General features: G+C 42.2%; 1 protein-coding gene across 4 annotated transcripts in view; it reads right to left on the bottom strand.

Annotated features, from left to right (window-relative positions):
- Positions 1 to 1,582: 1,582 nt before the first annotated feature.
- The window catches only part of Vps13c (vacuolar protein sorting 13 homolog C), a 163,562-nt gene continuing 148,818 nt past the window's right edge, over positions 1,583 to 16,326 (bottom strand). For 3 of the 4 annotated variants that reach the window (XM_057768280.1, XM_057768281.1, XM_057768282.1), the window contains 4 exons: positions 11,029 to 11,117; positions 6,236 to 6,359; positions 3,898 to 3,981; positions 1,583 to 3,555 (listed from right to left, as the gene is read on the bottom strand). In XM_057768280.1, coding sequence (XP_057624263.1) covers positions 3,454 to 3,555; positions 3,898 to 3,981; positions 6,236 to 6,359; positions 11,029 to 11,117 — 399 coding nt within the window. In that variant the 3' untranslated portion in view covers positions 1,583 to 3,453. Of the gene's footprint in view, positions 3,556 to 3,897; positions 3,982 to 6,235; positions 6,360 to 11,028; positions 16,079 to 16,326 lie in introns of those variants that run through there. The other variant, XR_009057025.1, reaches the window with a different exon arrangement.

Here is a 16,326-nt window from a genome sequence, read left to right as displayed (position 1 = left end):
CTGGTATCACCTGGAAGACAGACTTCTGGACATGTTGTGAAGAAATTTCTAGATTGTTTTAATTGAGGTGAGATGACCCACTCACTCTATCTTTGAGCGACACCATTCAATGAGCTGGAGTCCCCAACTTAAAAAACAAACAAACAAAGCAAGCAAGTAAGCTGAACAGCACACTCACTCTGCTTCCTGACTACAGCCAGAAGGTGTTAGCCGCATCGCTCTCCTGCCAAGGCAGACTGTACCCTCTAACTGTGAGCCAGAGAAACCCTTACTCCTTACCGTTGTTTGCTCATTTGTTTTGTTTGTCATGTATTTGGTCACATCAATGAGAAAGGTTAACTGAACAGGACAGAAAGATCTACAATATCTTCTGGGGCCCCCGGGGCCAGAGGCAGTAGGGTTCCTATCCTATGTGGCTACACTCCATAATCATCAACAGAGCTCAGTTACAGCAAATGGGTTTACATGAAGAAAGAGCACAAAGAACGCTGAGTCAGTTCAGTTCAGATTTTGCTGCCAGGTGACTTTGATTTAAACTCACAAACAGTTTTTTGGCTTTCAAAGCTTTTTGTATTGCATAAGTGACTATACATATACAGTATGTGAAGCTAAAACATAATCCAAGTCTTTCTGAAGATTCTCTCAGTCCAAAATGATCCATGAGGTACAATACTTAAATGGCACAGACTTTTTCATGAAGGGGGGTTTTGAGAATGAACTCAGAAATTTAAGTTCTTCCACCAGAAGCATGATCACCACCAGAGGATGGTCACCACCAGGGGCACGGTCACCACCAGAGGATGATCACCACTAGGGGCCATGGTCACCACCAAAGGATGGTCACCACTAGGGGCATGGTCGTCACCAGAGGAAAACTATGTCCCTCTGCTCTAGTAGGTTCCATTCTCTTCCCTTAGAAATTCTTTCCCTTAGAAACATACATGGGAGCTTTGTTTAAAACAAACAAACAAAACAGATGGCCAGGGAGCATCCCACACCAGTGGACTTAGACTGGTATTCTCTCATACATAATTCAAAATAAAACACTCACCCAGGAAACATAGGCAGGACGTTGATCACAGATCGCATTTCCTTAGAAAGCCTAAGTGTATTCTTCCAGTGTTTTGTTCTCTTTGGATTTTGATATCTCTGCCTTGCTACAGGCCCTGTGCGAGCCTCATCTTCCTATCCCATACCCTGTGCTGGATGAGCTTTCAGACTGGTCCTATGAGTGCCCAGTGGGAGAGGTGGGGAGCCAGGAATGGAAAGACTAAGGAGACTGCAAGAGATTGGGGAGAAGCAGTCCAGATCTGCAAAACCACCAAAAAAAAAGCAAGTCCACCACCATGAATTCTGTCTCCTCAGCGCAATGCGGCTGTGCATTGTCCAGTGCTGCAGCCGGGCCACACAGCTCCAGTGTAGGAAGGGGCTCAGCACCCTGGAAAAGGCTCTCCCTCACCAGCACTGTGTAAAGCCCCCAGCCTTTCACCTATCTTTGACTGGCATGGGGTCAGAAGAGGGAAGGGGAAAGACGACATGAAGAGAGGATGACTTCAGTATTTAACACAGAGACCTCAACATGTAAGCAATATACCAATGCTTTATTTCTCTCAGAACTTTATAAGCAAGTCACTGCCTCTAAATGCATTTTTAAAAACACAATACACCTAATTACATTCAACCAGTGGGTTACTTTCTGTCCCAGGAAATTGCATCAAACAATAATGTCACAGATACTTGAGGGTAATCAGCTGAGACAGTAGGTTTATAGATTTAATTGTTCTCAGTCCAGTGGCCTGCATACCTGTTTCTGGAATAAACCACCAGTACAAAACAATGCTGGAAATATTTATGATACCATCAACAGCTATGGTTAACATGAAAAATGTAATCAGATATTTAAATTCCTGATGAAGTCAGTTTTAAAGACACAGGATGCTGTTGGACTTGCTAGAAGACTTATCTCTGGCTTCTAGTTCTAGAAAGTTCAATTAGGTTTAAAGCTATTCATTTCACATGTGATGATTTTCTTAACAGGAATAAAGGTATTAAACCAGGCGGAGTGGCGTGCACCTTTAATTCCAGAACTTGGGAGGCAGAGGTGAGCAGTTCTCAGTGAGTTAAAAACAAGCCTGGGCTACACTGTGAGACCCTATCAAAAGAAAGAAAGAGGAAGGTCGTGGGGGTAAAGAATTTAATTGAAAATCTAACAACTACCAAAAATCAGACACTGAGTTCTGCCCTCCCTTAGAGAAACAGGATGAACAGCAGTGGGGAACTAACACGTCTTCTCGTGCCGTCTCAGAAGCGTGGCCTACGATGGGAAAGGAGGGGCACACATCAACATAGGCAGAGCAAGCCCAGAGCACCCATGCCTTCATCTCAACCCAACACCCTGATCACAGCTAAAGGATCATCCAAGGAAACTCAGTCCCTCAGAGTCACCAGGCAGCCCGTATCTAACCCGTACCAGAGAGGGCAGGAAGGACAGGAACTTGTGCTGACCAGCGCACACAGGGAACACCTGTTTCCAACTCTATACAGACATTTATAAAAACTTACATAATAAAGCAAGTAGAGATTTTACATTCTTCCTAACAAATATTTAAAAGACATTTACAGGTATGCATTAGAATTATATGTTAACTTACGGCGCCCTTAGCAGTCTTATAAATTTTAAAATAAATTTCTGGAAATATAAAAAATACTGTGCTTTAAACATTTCTGAATGCCGAGAAGCTTACAGTAAATTGTTTTCACTTCCCAGAAAAAATGTAACTGTGCCCGTGAGTGCATCCTGAAAAAGCAGCCACTCCGATATCCAGGGAAGGCCTTGCTACAGACAACGGAGTATGGCTGCCCCAAGATTCCAGATTGCCCATATTCTGTGAGTAGCAGGAAAGGAGGGGGAAAAACACCCATGTAAAACTCATCCTATTAAGAGAAAAATGTTTTCATGACAAAAAAAAAAAATAAAAAACATGCCATCTCTCCCTTTGCTGGCATTTCTTTGGTCAATTCCCTCGTTTACCAAAACTGTTCTCTCAGGTCACTTATTGCACAAATCACCTTTAAACAAATGTCACAGGGCCCACTATTTGTGTGGTTAAAACTTTCAGAGAACACTACTCATTTTAAAACCTCCTTTCTTCAGTACAGACTCATTGAAAACAAGCCCAGCACCCTTTGCTTCCCAATTTTAATATTAATGAACATTTCCCTCTGAGTCTCAAGTGGTATTTCTTTGAGGTCTGACCTACATGGTGTAGCAGCAGACTCCTGATATATGCAGAGTTGCAAAACCCAGACTCAAAATAAGAGTCCAAAAGGACTGGATTTCTCAGAAAAAAAACAAAACAAAACAAAACAAAACAAGGAACTTATAGAAATGTTCTCTTTTGAAGGATTTTTGAAGTGACCGTATCCCTCTCAGAAGTCCTGTAAAGTCTGTGGTCAGGATGGAACTTGGGGTCTGAGGAGCCTGAGGGAAGGCTGCTTCATCAGCTTCTGCTGGTGCCTGGATGACTGTGCGCTCTCAAGGGCATCAAGTGCTCTCTGGAAGGCAAAGCAGGGTTATGAACTATAAGATAACCTCTGGCTCACCCAGGGGCAGGGGAAGGCAAGGACACGAGGTTCCACACAGGTGTAGACACGGACCAGGCTACCACCCTCCCCTACAGTGTGAACAGTGACACTTCCAGGCTTCCACACCCACACAGTGTGAACCACAACCCTTCCACTTTGGCGGGTTCAGAGTCTGTCATTCATAGGCGCACCAATACAAAGTTACCAGAAGGAGAGAGTACGTGAGAAATAATGGCTTCTTAGCTATAATAGGCTTGTAAAGGTCTCCCAGTTAAAAACCATGAGGGGGTAGGGCTGAAACCAACAGTATACCTTTGCTATGATGGAATCCTTCAGGTAAATTTTTCGAAGACAGCCTTGATTGGCACTGTCTTTTTTATGGAACAGGCCCTGTTCCTGGTTTTAAAAGAAATAATGACAGAAATTATTCTCTAAAAGAAAAAAATAGCATGATCTTACACTGGATGCTTAAATGTCAACTTATTGTTTTTTTTTATTATTTATTTATTTATTTATTTAGTAAAGATTTCTGCCTTCTCCCCGCCACCACCTCCCATTTCCCTCCCCCTCCCCCATCAAGTCCCCCTCCCTCATCATCCCTAAGAGTAATCCGGGTTCCCTGCCCTGTGGGAAGTCCAAGGACCACCCACCTCCATCCGGGTCTAGTAAGGTGAGCATCCAAACTGCCTAGGCTCTCACAAAGCCAGTATGTGCAGTAGGATCAAAACTGACTGGGAGAAGATCTTCACCAACCCCGCAACAGACAAAGGTCTGATCTCCAAAATATATAGAGAACTCAAGAAAGTAGACCGTAAAGGGCTAATCAACCCAATTAAAAAATGGGGCACTGAGCTGAACAGAGAATTCTCAACAGAAGAAGTTCGAATGGCCAACAGACATTTAAGGTCATGCTCAACTTCCTTAATGTCAACTTATTGTATAAGCACTAAACTATGGAATACATGCAATCAACTATAAGAAATAAATCACCTTGCCACAAGAAGAGCAACTTCACATTGGAGTCATAATTTATCTGTGTAAAATAAGGGCTTTTCAGGCAACAACACATAGCCTACAGGATGACCATGTGACAATACACGACAGCTGACAGACCAGTGAAAGACCAAAGGGCCCTCCCCTTCATTTCCTCTGCTGATAGATAAAAAGTCTTATACAATGTAAAATACATCGAATCAATTCTCACCACTTATGTGAAGGCAAAGTACTGTGGTGGCCTGAATAAGAATGGCTCTCGTAAGCTTATATGTTTAGATATCTGGTACCCAGTTGGTGGAACTATTTAGGAAGGATTGGGAGGTGTGGCTTTGCTGGGGGAGGTGTGCAACTGGGGACAGGCTTTGAGGATTCAGAAGACTGGCCCAGACTCAGACTCTCTTGCTCTCTGCTTCCAACTTTCAGATCATGAAGTAAGCTCTCAGCTGTTCCTGCCACCGTGCCTTTGCTCCAGAATCATGGACTCTCATCCTCTGAAACCATAAGTCCCAAATTAAACTGTTTCTTTTAAAAGTTGCCTTCTCATGGTGTTTTATCACAGCAATGCAAAAGTAACTGAGAGATGGGAATTGAATAGGGGACTATAAAGTATGCAGAGGACAGTCTGTCCCAGCTCCAACACTATGTCTCCTACTAGGGCACTCTATACTGTGTAAGGATCTGCTCTGAACACAAATGGGCAGGCAGACCCGGCAGTCTTGTTTGTAAAGGTCTACAATGAGAGAAGTGAAGGGCAGTCACTTGAAACCTATTTAAAGTCTATTACATTCCGTGGGAAATGTTGTTTGGAGAGTTTCAGTAAAGGGGATAATATCATTGTTATTTTGGAAAACAAATATACTATAAAGTTACCATATTTAAGATGCAGTTGTGTAATTTTCTTAAGAAAGACAAGAATATATCTAAAATAGAGTATGTGTCTACAGTGGGTAAGCCCAAAAGCCCAGGAAAGATGAGGTATCTCCCCTGCTTATGCTTTACTGTGTCATGGAAAGTTCATCCTTAGAAAAGGATGGGAGCAAAGACACAGAAAACACACAACACGTAAGTCATATTCGCATTCTAAGTGCACCAAATTATAAACAAAGCTATTTAGACCTAACCTATTTTTAACTGTGTGGTGTGTGGCAGGTAGGTGTGCATGCCACAGTATGTGTGAAGAGGTCATGACTACTCTACAGGGTCATTACTCTCCAGAGTTCTGGCATCAATCTCAGGCCGACAAGCTTGCACAGGAAGTGCTTCAACTTGTTGAGCATCTTACAGGCCTTAGACTTCATATTTATTTTCACTGAAGCACTTAGTTTCCCAAAAGCTTGACAAAGCGAATATTTCTAGAAACGTCTCCGATTCTGGAAAAATGGATACACATATAAGGAAAGAAAAACTCCTAGTCACTAATGCTCAGTCTTACCAAAAGGCAGAAGCACCTGCCAGCACCCAGATAAATCAAGAGTTCCCTCTATGTCTGAAAATGCAGTTACACAAAGTGAGTTAGGTTTGTTTACAGCTTAGCATGCACTAAGACAGACAGTGACGGCACTGCTCCTCCTGACAGTCTACCTCTGTAACTGAGAGGCAGCCAGCAAGACTGACTGCATCCCTGGCTCTGAAGGGTGGATTCATATTCTCTTACCTTAACTGAAATCTTCAGCAGGTTTTCACTGACTCCAGGAGGACACACAAAATCTTCGAACAGACACTGCCAGTCCACAGACATGTGGCCTAGGATTTCAACTTCCTTTATGAACAGCACTCGCCTATTTTGGAAAAGAAAACAAATACAGCCTTGTGTCAGCTCTATCCTTTATTCTGTACGTGTTTATTAAACAACAAAACTGACCCACATAAGAGAGCTGAGGATCAGAGGCTGAGACCTCAGCCTGAAGTGGGGCAGAAAATCTTCATCAACCTCCTCACCCCAGGGCTCAGGGAAGAGCAGGCAGAATGAACGAGAGCTGGAGGATGGCAAGATGCTGTGAAGTGCTGTCTTCTGGACCTAACGTGGCTACTGCACTCAGTAACTCAAAGCCACTGTGGTTACTAATACAAGATGTGACAAGTTCAAGCCAGCCCAAATCCCAGCACAGATAGGAGAAGGTCTCCAGACCCCATTACTGAGGAGTTCCTGGCAGGGGGTAGTCCTTGGGGAAAGAGACTCATTCTTTTTTGAGTATGGCTGCTGGTAGGTTTCTTTTTTTTTTTTTTTTTTTTTTTTTTGTTTTCAAAACAAAACATTTTATTTGACATAAAGCTCCCCTCACCCGCCCGCCCACCAATCCATCCATCCACCCATCCACCCACCCACCCACCCTCCCACTCTCCCATCCACCCACCCTGACTCATTGTGACATAGAGATGATTTTAGATTGCCTTATGGTGGTCATGCATGCTAAGCAGCATTTTTCTAGTCTTAAAACACCCAAGAGTCAAACAAAGAAGTTCTGCATTCCACAAGTCCAAGTGTCTTCCACGTGCTTCGGTATAGAGTTCGTTCGCAGTTGGTTGGGGAGATGACGCCACTGTCTTTAGATTGCTGGTAGGTTTCTTACACCACAATGGATAGCCCATAGTCATGTACACACTAGCAGCAAAAATAAGACTTAGTGGATTATTAAAAAAGAAAAATAAAGGAGGGTGGGGAGATATGAATTTGAGAAGGGAACATGTTAGGGGAGGATATAAGGGCAGTTGGCAGGGAGAAATGGAGGCAGATAAGATCATATTTCATTGTATATATGCATGAAATTCTGAAGAAGAAAACATCTGAAAAATCTAGAAAAATTCACTCACAGAAAAGTATATTTTTCATTTTTAAAAAAGTCTATGTAAATGTCAAATGAAATGCAATATAATCTCTGCCTAACAAAATGGACTTTAAAACTTCCCCTTCTGTCAATCTTGCAGAACTCAGTAATGCTGTTTTTGGTTTTGAAACAGCAAAACAACTGAGCAGGGAATTGCATTTGAAACACAAGTGGTGCAGGATGCGCCCTCATCTGGGAGGCAACAGGGTAAAGCCCCTGAAGACGATTTACTTGGAATATTCTTAATTGCTCTTTTCTGTCAGTCACTTACACCTTCCAGCCAAGACAGACAATGCAGGAAATGTCACAAGTCCAAATGTCAGCAAAGACTCACTTCGGACCCACTAATAAATACCAGACTTGAACATTTTAACGCTAATGTATATCACAGGAGGAATGTTTCATTCTACTCAATACTAATGAAAAATAATATAATCCTTAAAGGACACCCACACTGATTTCCCAGCAAGTCGGATTAATTACTAATATAACTATATTTGATTTCAAGTCTCCATTAAAGACAGCAAAACTAGAAATGTAGATTTGTGAATTCAAACAACATCTAGGGAAACAGGGCGGAGAAAAGAACGAAGGTGTGAGGCTTGAGAGGCACCCAGGGCCTAGAAGAGAAAACAAGTACACGAGACAATGCCACACAGATTCAGAGCACTGGGGAGGGGGCAGGCTGTGCCAGGGAGGGGGCAGGCTGCACTGGGGAGGGAGTAGGCTGCGTTGGGGAGGGGGCAGGCTATGCTGGGGAGGGGGCAGGCTGTGCTGGGGAGGGGGCAGGCTGTGTTGGGGTGGGGGCAGGCTATGCTGCGGAGGGGGCAGGCTATGCCGGGGAGGGGGTAGGCTGCGTTGGGGAGGGGAAAGGTTGCACCAGGGAGGGGGAAGGCTGTGCCAGGGAGGGGGCAGGCTACGCTGGGGAGAGGGCAGGCTGTGTTGGGGAGGGGGAAGGCTGTGCTAGGGAGGGGGCAGGCTGTGCTGGGGAGGGGGCAGGCTATGTTGGGGAGGGGGCAGGCTGCACTGGGGAGGGGAAAGGCTGCACCGGGAAGGGGGCATGATGTGTGACTACCTTCTGTATGCTTTGAATATCATTGGTTAATAAAGGAACTGCTTTGGGCCTACAGCAGAGCTATAGGTGAACAGAGCTAAATGGAATGCTGGGAGAAAGAAGGGTGGGGTCAGAGAGAAGTCATGGAGCTGCTGAAGACAGACACTGGGAACTTTATCGGGTAAGCCACAACCACGTGGCAATATACAGATTAATAGAAATGGGTTAAATAATATAAGAATTAGCCAATAAGAAGCTAGAGCTGATGGGCCAAACAGTGATTTAATTAATATAGTTTCTGTGTGATTATTTTGGTTCTGAGTGGCTGGGACAAACAAGCAGCTTCCTCCAACAGGGGCAGGCTGCACTGGTGGCATGGGGGAGGTGATTTGTAGTTGATCACTGAGGAGTTCTCCTTAGAGAGAGACAGTGACTGTTCAGACAATACAGACACACTGCTAGATAAAGTGTAGAAGGGACTGAGTGTGGTGTTGAGAATTGAACCCAGGACCTTACAAAGGCTAGGGAAGCACTCACTCAGCTAGGCCCCCACATACCTTCTCGTTCTCTATTTTGAGGCAGGGTCTCACAGCATTGTCTAGGCTGTCCCCGAACTCGATACCCTAATCAGGCCTTTTACCTTGCAATCCTCCTGACTCCCTCTCCCAAGCATAAGGGATAGCAGGCCTGCGCCACCAACCCCAGCAGAAGAAAAGGCTAATTAAGGAGTGTGGAGGTCTGAGGCTGGAATATCAAATGCATACTTTGGTGAGAAAAATCACTTTAAGGTCTAATTTTAGATGATATTTATTCACCGTCATCTTGAAATTATGCCTTCAACTTGCAGGTATTGGACACAGTATGAAGACCCTTTGTTTTAAACAAACTTTTAGCGACAAGCAAGAGAGTAGGGGCTCGGGGTCTGGAGTAGAAAAATAAGACTGGCCGTGACTGCAAAGCCCAATGAGGAAGCAGCGACAGCCTCACTTATGACGGTGGCTGTAAGGTGAGGGAAGAAACAGCCAGACTCTGCACGCTCAGGAAGGCAGACCTGAATGAACCAGTGATCAATGGGAATTGCAGCAGGCCTCTGACACTGTTTCTCAGAGGGGTTGCCATGAGAATTCTGGCCATTTCAGGGCTAATACCTATAGCACCCCTGACCTTTGCAGAGCAAGAGCCAGCAGAGTCTTCCCTCATTTGACACATTTAATACCAGCGCACTATTCTAAACAGTCTCTGATGAGTGGTCCCACATCCTGGACCCTAAGCCTAGGTCAGTATCAGCTCAGTATCAGCCTTGTGCCAGACGCAGCTTCCCATTCTGTGTGTTTCTAAGCTCTCTCTTCTGACCAGTCCAGTAACAGCATATTCTCCCATAGCTTCATTCTCTCTCCTGCTCCAAGTATCACCTTCAAATCTTGTCATCTCCTGTGTGACACACTGTGGCATGGAGTCTCCAAGATCTCCACTACAGATCCCTTTTTTGTTTAGTTTTTTGAGACAGGGTTTCTCTGTGTAGCTTTGATCTTCTTAAAGGTCTATTTTAATTTTTAAGTGTGTGTGTATTTGTGGGTAAGTACACTTACATGCAGCTGCCCACGGAGGCCAGAGGCATCAGCCCAATGTGGATGCTGAGAAGTGAACCTGAGCTCCAAAAGAGCAACAGATGCTTTTAATCGCCAAGCCATCTCTACAGTCCCTGTGATTACACCTCTATTGATGGACCAATAAGATGACTGAACAAGTCTTCCTTACGACTGGTTGGTTAACCTCTTCAGAAAGACATGTTTCAAAGTTTGGACTCTGCAAATCACCTTCTCTTATTTTTCTTCTCATGCGGGTATATTCAGGTCCAACAGTGAAGAGTGCAGCTCAGTATGAGAACACTCACTTATCAACCATTACACCCTGGGTTTGATTTCCAAAGCTCAGATGATGGGATGGATGCATCAGAGGGAGGAAGGGAAGGAGAGCAGAGGAGAGGGAGAGGGAAGAAACTAGGGCAGAGTGCCTAAACACTTCGCTTTAATCCTACAAAACAGAGCCCTTGGAAAACTGTTAATCTACAGTAGCTATCTGGAGACAAGTTTATTTCTAGAATAAATCTCGGAACATTATTTGATATTTTAGCATAAATCCCTTTTCTCTAGAAAAAGGGTTTACCAAAATACTCAGAAGGCACTCATCTGGGCAAATAGGAATGATACCATCCTTAAGAGGGGCTTACCAATACCCCAAATCAAACCTCACAAGGGAAAGTAGGGTCACCCTCTTCAATTTGAAGTGTGTCTCCTTACAATGACGTCACCACTGAAAGATGTAGGCAATGCTAACTGTGCCATCAGCAGCTGCCACATTTGGAGATGCCCAAGCCACACTGGGCCTAGCTCCTGCATCTCCAGAATGAGGCACTCTGAACACATGCTCTTGGGACACTAGAGCTGTGCTTCTCCGACGGGATGCAAATGATCATCCCGCCCCTGAAGTATAGTTTTCCAACTCTTCTGCCACGGCAGCTGAAAGTCCTCCCATGAACACAGCTAGGTGGCATCTGGATGCCAATACCTGTTTGTAATCATAAGGACTGCCCTCTTGTGTCCAGGAACAGCACAGTGGAACTGGTAGGTCTCGCCTTCCAGCTTCTTGATATGGTTCTGAAAAAGAAACAAGAGTTAAGACTTGGGAACTACATATATTTAAATATCTGTATAATAGTCAATGAAAATCAGTGTTAGGAAAAGGTGCATTGGAAATAAAACTAGCATACTACAGAGTGGCATCCGAAGCAAGAAAACAACTTATTTATAATATCAAGTACTTTTCACTATTGCCTTAAAGAGAAATGAATTGAATGCTTACCAGGTGAGTGTCTGATGAAAAACATCTTGTTCTTTGTAACTTAAGAGATTTAAACTATCAACCAGAAGCACTCACACACCTTAATCAAGAATATATAAACACGTGGTAAATACAAAACTGCTACATCAATGTCTCAGCAGTCCTTAAAGGGCCCTCCCTGGCAACGGCTTGGGGGCGTCTAATAACTGCTAGCTGAGAACACAAAACTTAGAAATCATGGCTTTGAAATTCTTTTCAGAGAATGGTTCACATTTTTCTTCCAATTCTTTTGAGAGAAGTCTGTGATTTTTCAGAAAAGCTAAGGCCCAGGGGCTGGTAAACTGGCTTAATTCAAGAGCAGAGGACCGGAGTTCTATTCCTGATACCTACACTATAATTCATAGTTGCCTGTAACTCCAGTTCCAAGGGCTCTGAAGCCCTCTTCTGGCCTCCAAAGGCTCACACACACACACACACACACACACACACACGGTGCACAAACACACACTCAGGCACACACATAATTACATTAAAAAATAATTTTTAAAATGCTAAGACCCAACCACTTCTTCAGACAGGATTATGTACTACTATTAAGCCTCCAAGGTATTTGCTGCTTTTGATCATATTTGGTTGTGTAGAGTAAGCACACATTGAAAAGGAACAATTTTGTATGAAATTATATTTCTGACTAAAATAGACAATTATGGACATGAAGAATTTCAAAATCGTTTGAAATAGCATTTCAGAATAGTCTGTATGGTTTATTTCTAATGGACAAAATAACCCAAGTATAAATTGTAGCCAATAAAATATTTATTTTCTTTTTCAAGTATCTTAAAACTATTGACTTAAATGAGTCAATACACATTAAAAAACAAAGTTTTTTTTATAACAAATACCAATGAAAGGTTACTATTGATATCACCTATAATAAACGATTAAAGATCAAATAATACATGGGCATAAGATACAGAGACAGACAGGTGAATGAGCGAGACTGGTACACTGAAACACACCGCCAACAGCAGTAGGATCACAAAGTCACTGTACGCACAGCAAAGAAAACACGCTTGGTGTTGGGATTTCAGAGCTTAAGTACCGTTTTCATTTGTGATGCTGGGGATGGAACCCACATTTTAAAAGTATGTTGGTCCCTAGTCATTCCTTGACAATTACAAAAAGCCATGAACAAGTATTACAAAAGCCATGAATGAGGAAGAGAATTCCTACAGAGCTGAGGTGGCATCTTCAGGTTACATCTCAGAGATGGGCAGGTCGCCCCTGTGAATTAGTTCCAATATTTTGCCATCAGTTTCTTTTTTTTTTTTTGGTTTTTCGAGACAGGGTTTCTCTGTGGCTTTGGAGCCTGTCCTGGAACTAGCTCTGTAGACCAGGCTGGCCTTGAACTCACAGAGATCCGCCTGCCTCTGCCTCCCAAGTGCTGGGATTAAAGGCGTGCGCCACCACCGCCCGGCCATCAGTTTCTTCAGAGAAAAGGAAAAACAGAATAGCACACCATAACAATGTAGGCCCTTCAGCCGGGGCTTGGAATGCACGTGTAAGCCAGAGAAGCTGCAGGGAGGAGAGAGACACCTGCTTCTTTCCTAATCTCGCCATTGTTTATCAAGTTTCAACCACCAAGAGCCTTATGGGAAATCTAGTACTGAAAAAGTACCTTTTCAGTGCTAGTAAGGAACCACTGGATTCTGAAATCCAGAGCAAGCTCCGTAGCCACGGAGGGCAGCAGGAGGCCAGGCTGACCAAAGTGATACTCTCTCTTCTAAACTCAGCACGGGCAACTGAGTAAGACTTTGCTAAAGAATGGGTCCTTTGCCAATTCCCTCTCATCCCTTTCAAACTAATTCTAAGGAAACGGCACAGGGCATGAAATGGCAAAACGCCAGTGCAGAGCAGTGTTAATCACAGAGTTAACAGTACCAAGTACGGCACAGGAACCAATGCCGGGGACTGAGGTCATACACAATGTAAGGTTATCTCAGTGGGTAGACAGGCCAAGGGTAAAACGTTAATGAAGCATTTTCATATATAGAAAAACACACCTTAGGTAGAAAAAGCAAAGACTGCCTCTTTAAATCTTGTATGAACATTAAGAGTTATAAGCAAAATAAATAATAAATAAGACCTGTCTATATATGCATATGTATATACATATATACACACACATACATGGGCAGCATAAGCAGCATTATCTTAAGGGAATATTGGAGAACTATTCTACAAACACATGGCACATGAGTAAGGCTTTTCACAACCAAGCAGTAAAGAACACAGAGGAATGCTTGGGAGTTAAAAAGAAAAAAGGGGAAATGGTTCCCAAATAAATCATTTAGAATAAACTAATGTTACAGTAAGATCTAGGAGGATATAATACTTATAACTCTGTGATCTTTACATGTCTACTTACTCCCTATGGGATCAGTCCAGTAGAATCTAAACAACCAGTAAGTGCTTCTTACCCAACTCGCTGATCACAGCAATATGGGCAAGCAAGAAATGCAAATGGGCTAAACTTCTCAGTTACCCATGAACAAACTATCAAATTCTACAGCAACCTACATTCTGTTTCTTCCAATAATTATTACATATATCAAAGTTTAAAGGGTTGTCTGATATCGAGCTAAAACTAAAAATCCATACGAGATGCCTAGATGCTTAGTTACAGTAACTTTTTGTGCTTCGTAATAAACATTTATAAAAAGAACAATCACAGGAATGAATCACCAAGGAGCTAAAATAAAAATAAACAATAAAGACCTTAGGTTTCAGAGGTTCACAAAAGTCTGAGGAAGTCGAGATATACTCAGGAAAACTAAAAGTTGTGGCTCTCATACAAGAGCCTACAGCATCTGAAGCGAAGGACTGTGCTTGATTCTCACAGAAGCTGCACACACGGGGACATTGTGTCTATCCCCTATTCTCCAGGCACAAGAAGATTCTTCCTTTCTTTTTGTTACTGTTAATATTTACATGTTTTTCTATATTTGGTCCCATAAGCACAGAAGCCTTATTTTCAGGGGAATATAGTGGTGCCAGGGGCCAAACCCAGACCTTGGGCATGCTATTTTACCTGAGCTGTACCCCAGCCCAATGATATAAGTCATTTCTTTGTCCAACTAACACTGTCTGGTCATTGGACATCAATTATTTTTCTTTAAATAGTGTTTTTTAAATGTAAAGCATTCAAATAATTTGTTTTTTTTATAACTATATGTTTAAAAACATATAAATTCATGCCTTCAATTCCAGCACTTGGAGGCAGAAGAAGGAGGATATCTGTGAGTTAAGGCCAGTCTGGTCTATAGAGAGAGTTTCTAGGCCAGACAGGGCCACACAATGAGACTCTGCCTAAAAAAACAAATTAGAATCCAACTGAATGCTTGCATCTTAACTAGTTCTTTTATCTTCAAACATATATTAGGGATGGGGTTTATATTTTGGCTTCAACTGAAATCGTGAGATAAGACACTGCTAAATCACAAAATTAAACATTTCCATTATTTATTTTTTAAAAAAATTAAATATAACTTACTTTGAGAATTAACTGGAGGTATAAATGATAATAATTTTTTCACATCAAGAGAAATCTTTGAAGTTAAACTCATGAAGTGTCAATGGCATATGCATGTTTATGTTGGTGCATGTGTATGTGGAGGTGTGCACACATGTATGTATGGAGGCCTAAGGTCACTATCAGGTATCTTCCTCCATTAATCTCTTGCTTTGTTTTGGTTTTGAGTAGGGTCTCCCACTAAATCTGGTGCTCGCTAAAATAAGTGATCTGGCTGCCAGTGAGCCCCAGGTTCTGCCTGTTTCCAGACCCTTCTCTCAGACTGAAGTTAGAGACAGGTACCACCATCACATGGCTTTTAAATGGGTACTGGATTTCTGAATTCAGGTCTTTGTGCTTTTTTTGTAAAGACTTTACCAACTGAGCCATCTTCTCAGCCTCTAAAGAGTTTGCTTCTTAAAAGTAAAGGTATTTATACATTCAACTGCCACAGAGGTAATTTGCCTAATTACATGTTCTGTTACTGATTCTACTACGATAATTAAAATCAGTAATTACAAAGTACGCATAACCAACAATGAGGCTCAGTTTTTCAAAAGCATTCCGCTAAAGGCTAAAGGAGTAGACCATATAAAATTACTTCATTTATTTAGCCATAACTGAGTTTTAAAAAAAAAAGAAAAAATACTGAAGAAACATATTCCTATAACTCCTATGCCAGGTCTCATCTCAGGTCTAAGAACAAGTTCAAAGAAACTGACATATTACTTATTAACAGTCCCATAACTTGAGTAAATTTGAGTGACATGTGGAACATAACTCTACATAATTCCATTATCGAAATGCACAAATATAAAGAGACATCCACTGCAAAGACTCACCCTTCTCAACTTCATCTGTACATGAACAACCCAATACACAAAAATGATAAACTTCCAAAACTGTAGCAAAATATATGCTCTCGGTTCAATACCCTTTGACCCCCAACCCCAAACCAGCAAAGTTATTTCCTGCACCTTTTACACCTCTTAGACCTGTGTAGAATTACAAGAAGCCACAACAATTTTCAACCGTGGCCAAGCCATTATTATGAAGAGTTCAGATAGAAGTGAGAGTTATAAAGAAAATCTCATTAAAATCCACCCTCAGTCTGATTCACACAGTTAAATAGGAGCAGTTTGATTTGAGTTTTAGGGTGGAATCAGGCAGTACAGGAAACATTTACTCCTGTGTTCCCAGTTCTTGCTGTGTAGGCAGAAAAAGAAAGAAAATAAAGTTAGAAGTGTGCAAAAAGATAAAATGTAATCACATACAACGAAAACCAAAGGCAAGAATAATTAAACCTTCTTTATCATAGAGCACAAAAATATTAATAAGTTTCTGTTGAGAGAAAGCCAGTCATGGGAGAATAGCAATTTAAGTATGTATATATTATTTAAATATAATGATACTATAACCAAGATGAAATGCCAACCTATATTAATTTTTAAATA

The sequence above is a fragment of the Chionomys nivalis genome, chromosome 4 (assembly GCF_950005125.1).
Source record: "Chionomys nivalis chromosome 4, mChiNiv1.1, whole genome shotgun sequence".
Taxonomy (NCBI): Eukaryota; Metazoa; Chordata; class Mammalia; order Rodentia; family Cricetidae; genus Chionomys; species Chionomys nivalis.
The sequence above is the reverse complement of the archived record's forward strand: the minus strand, read 5'-3'. Positions and strand labels throughout refer to the sequence as shown.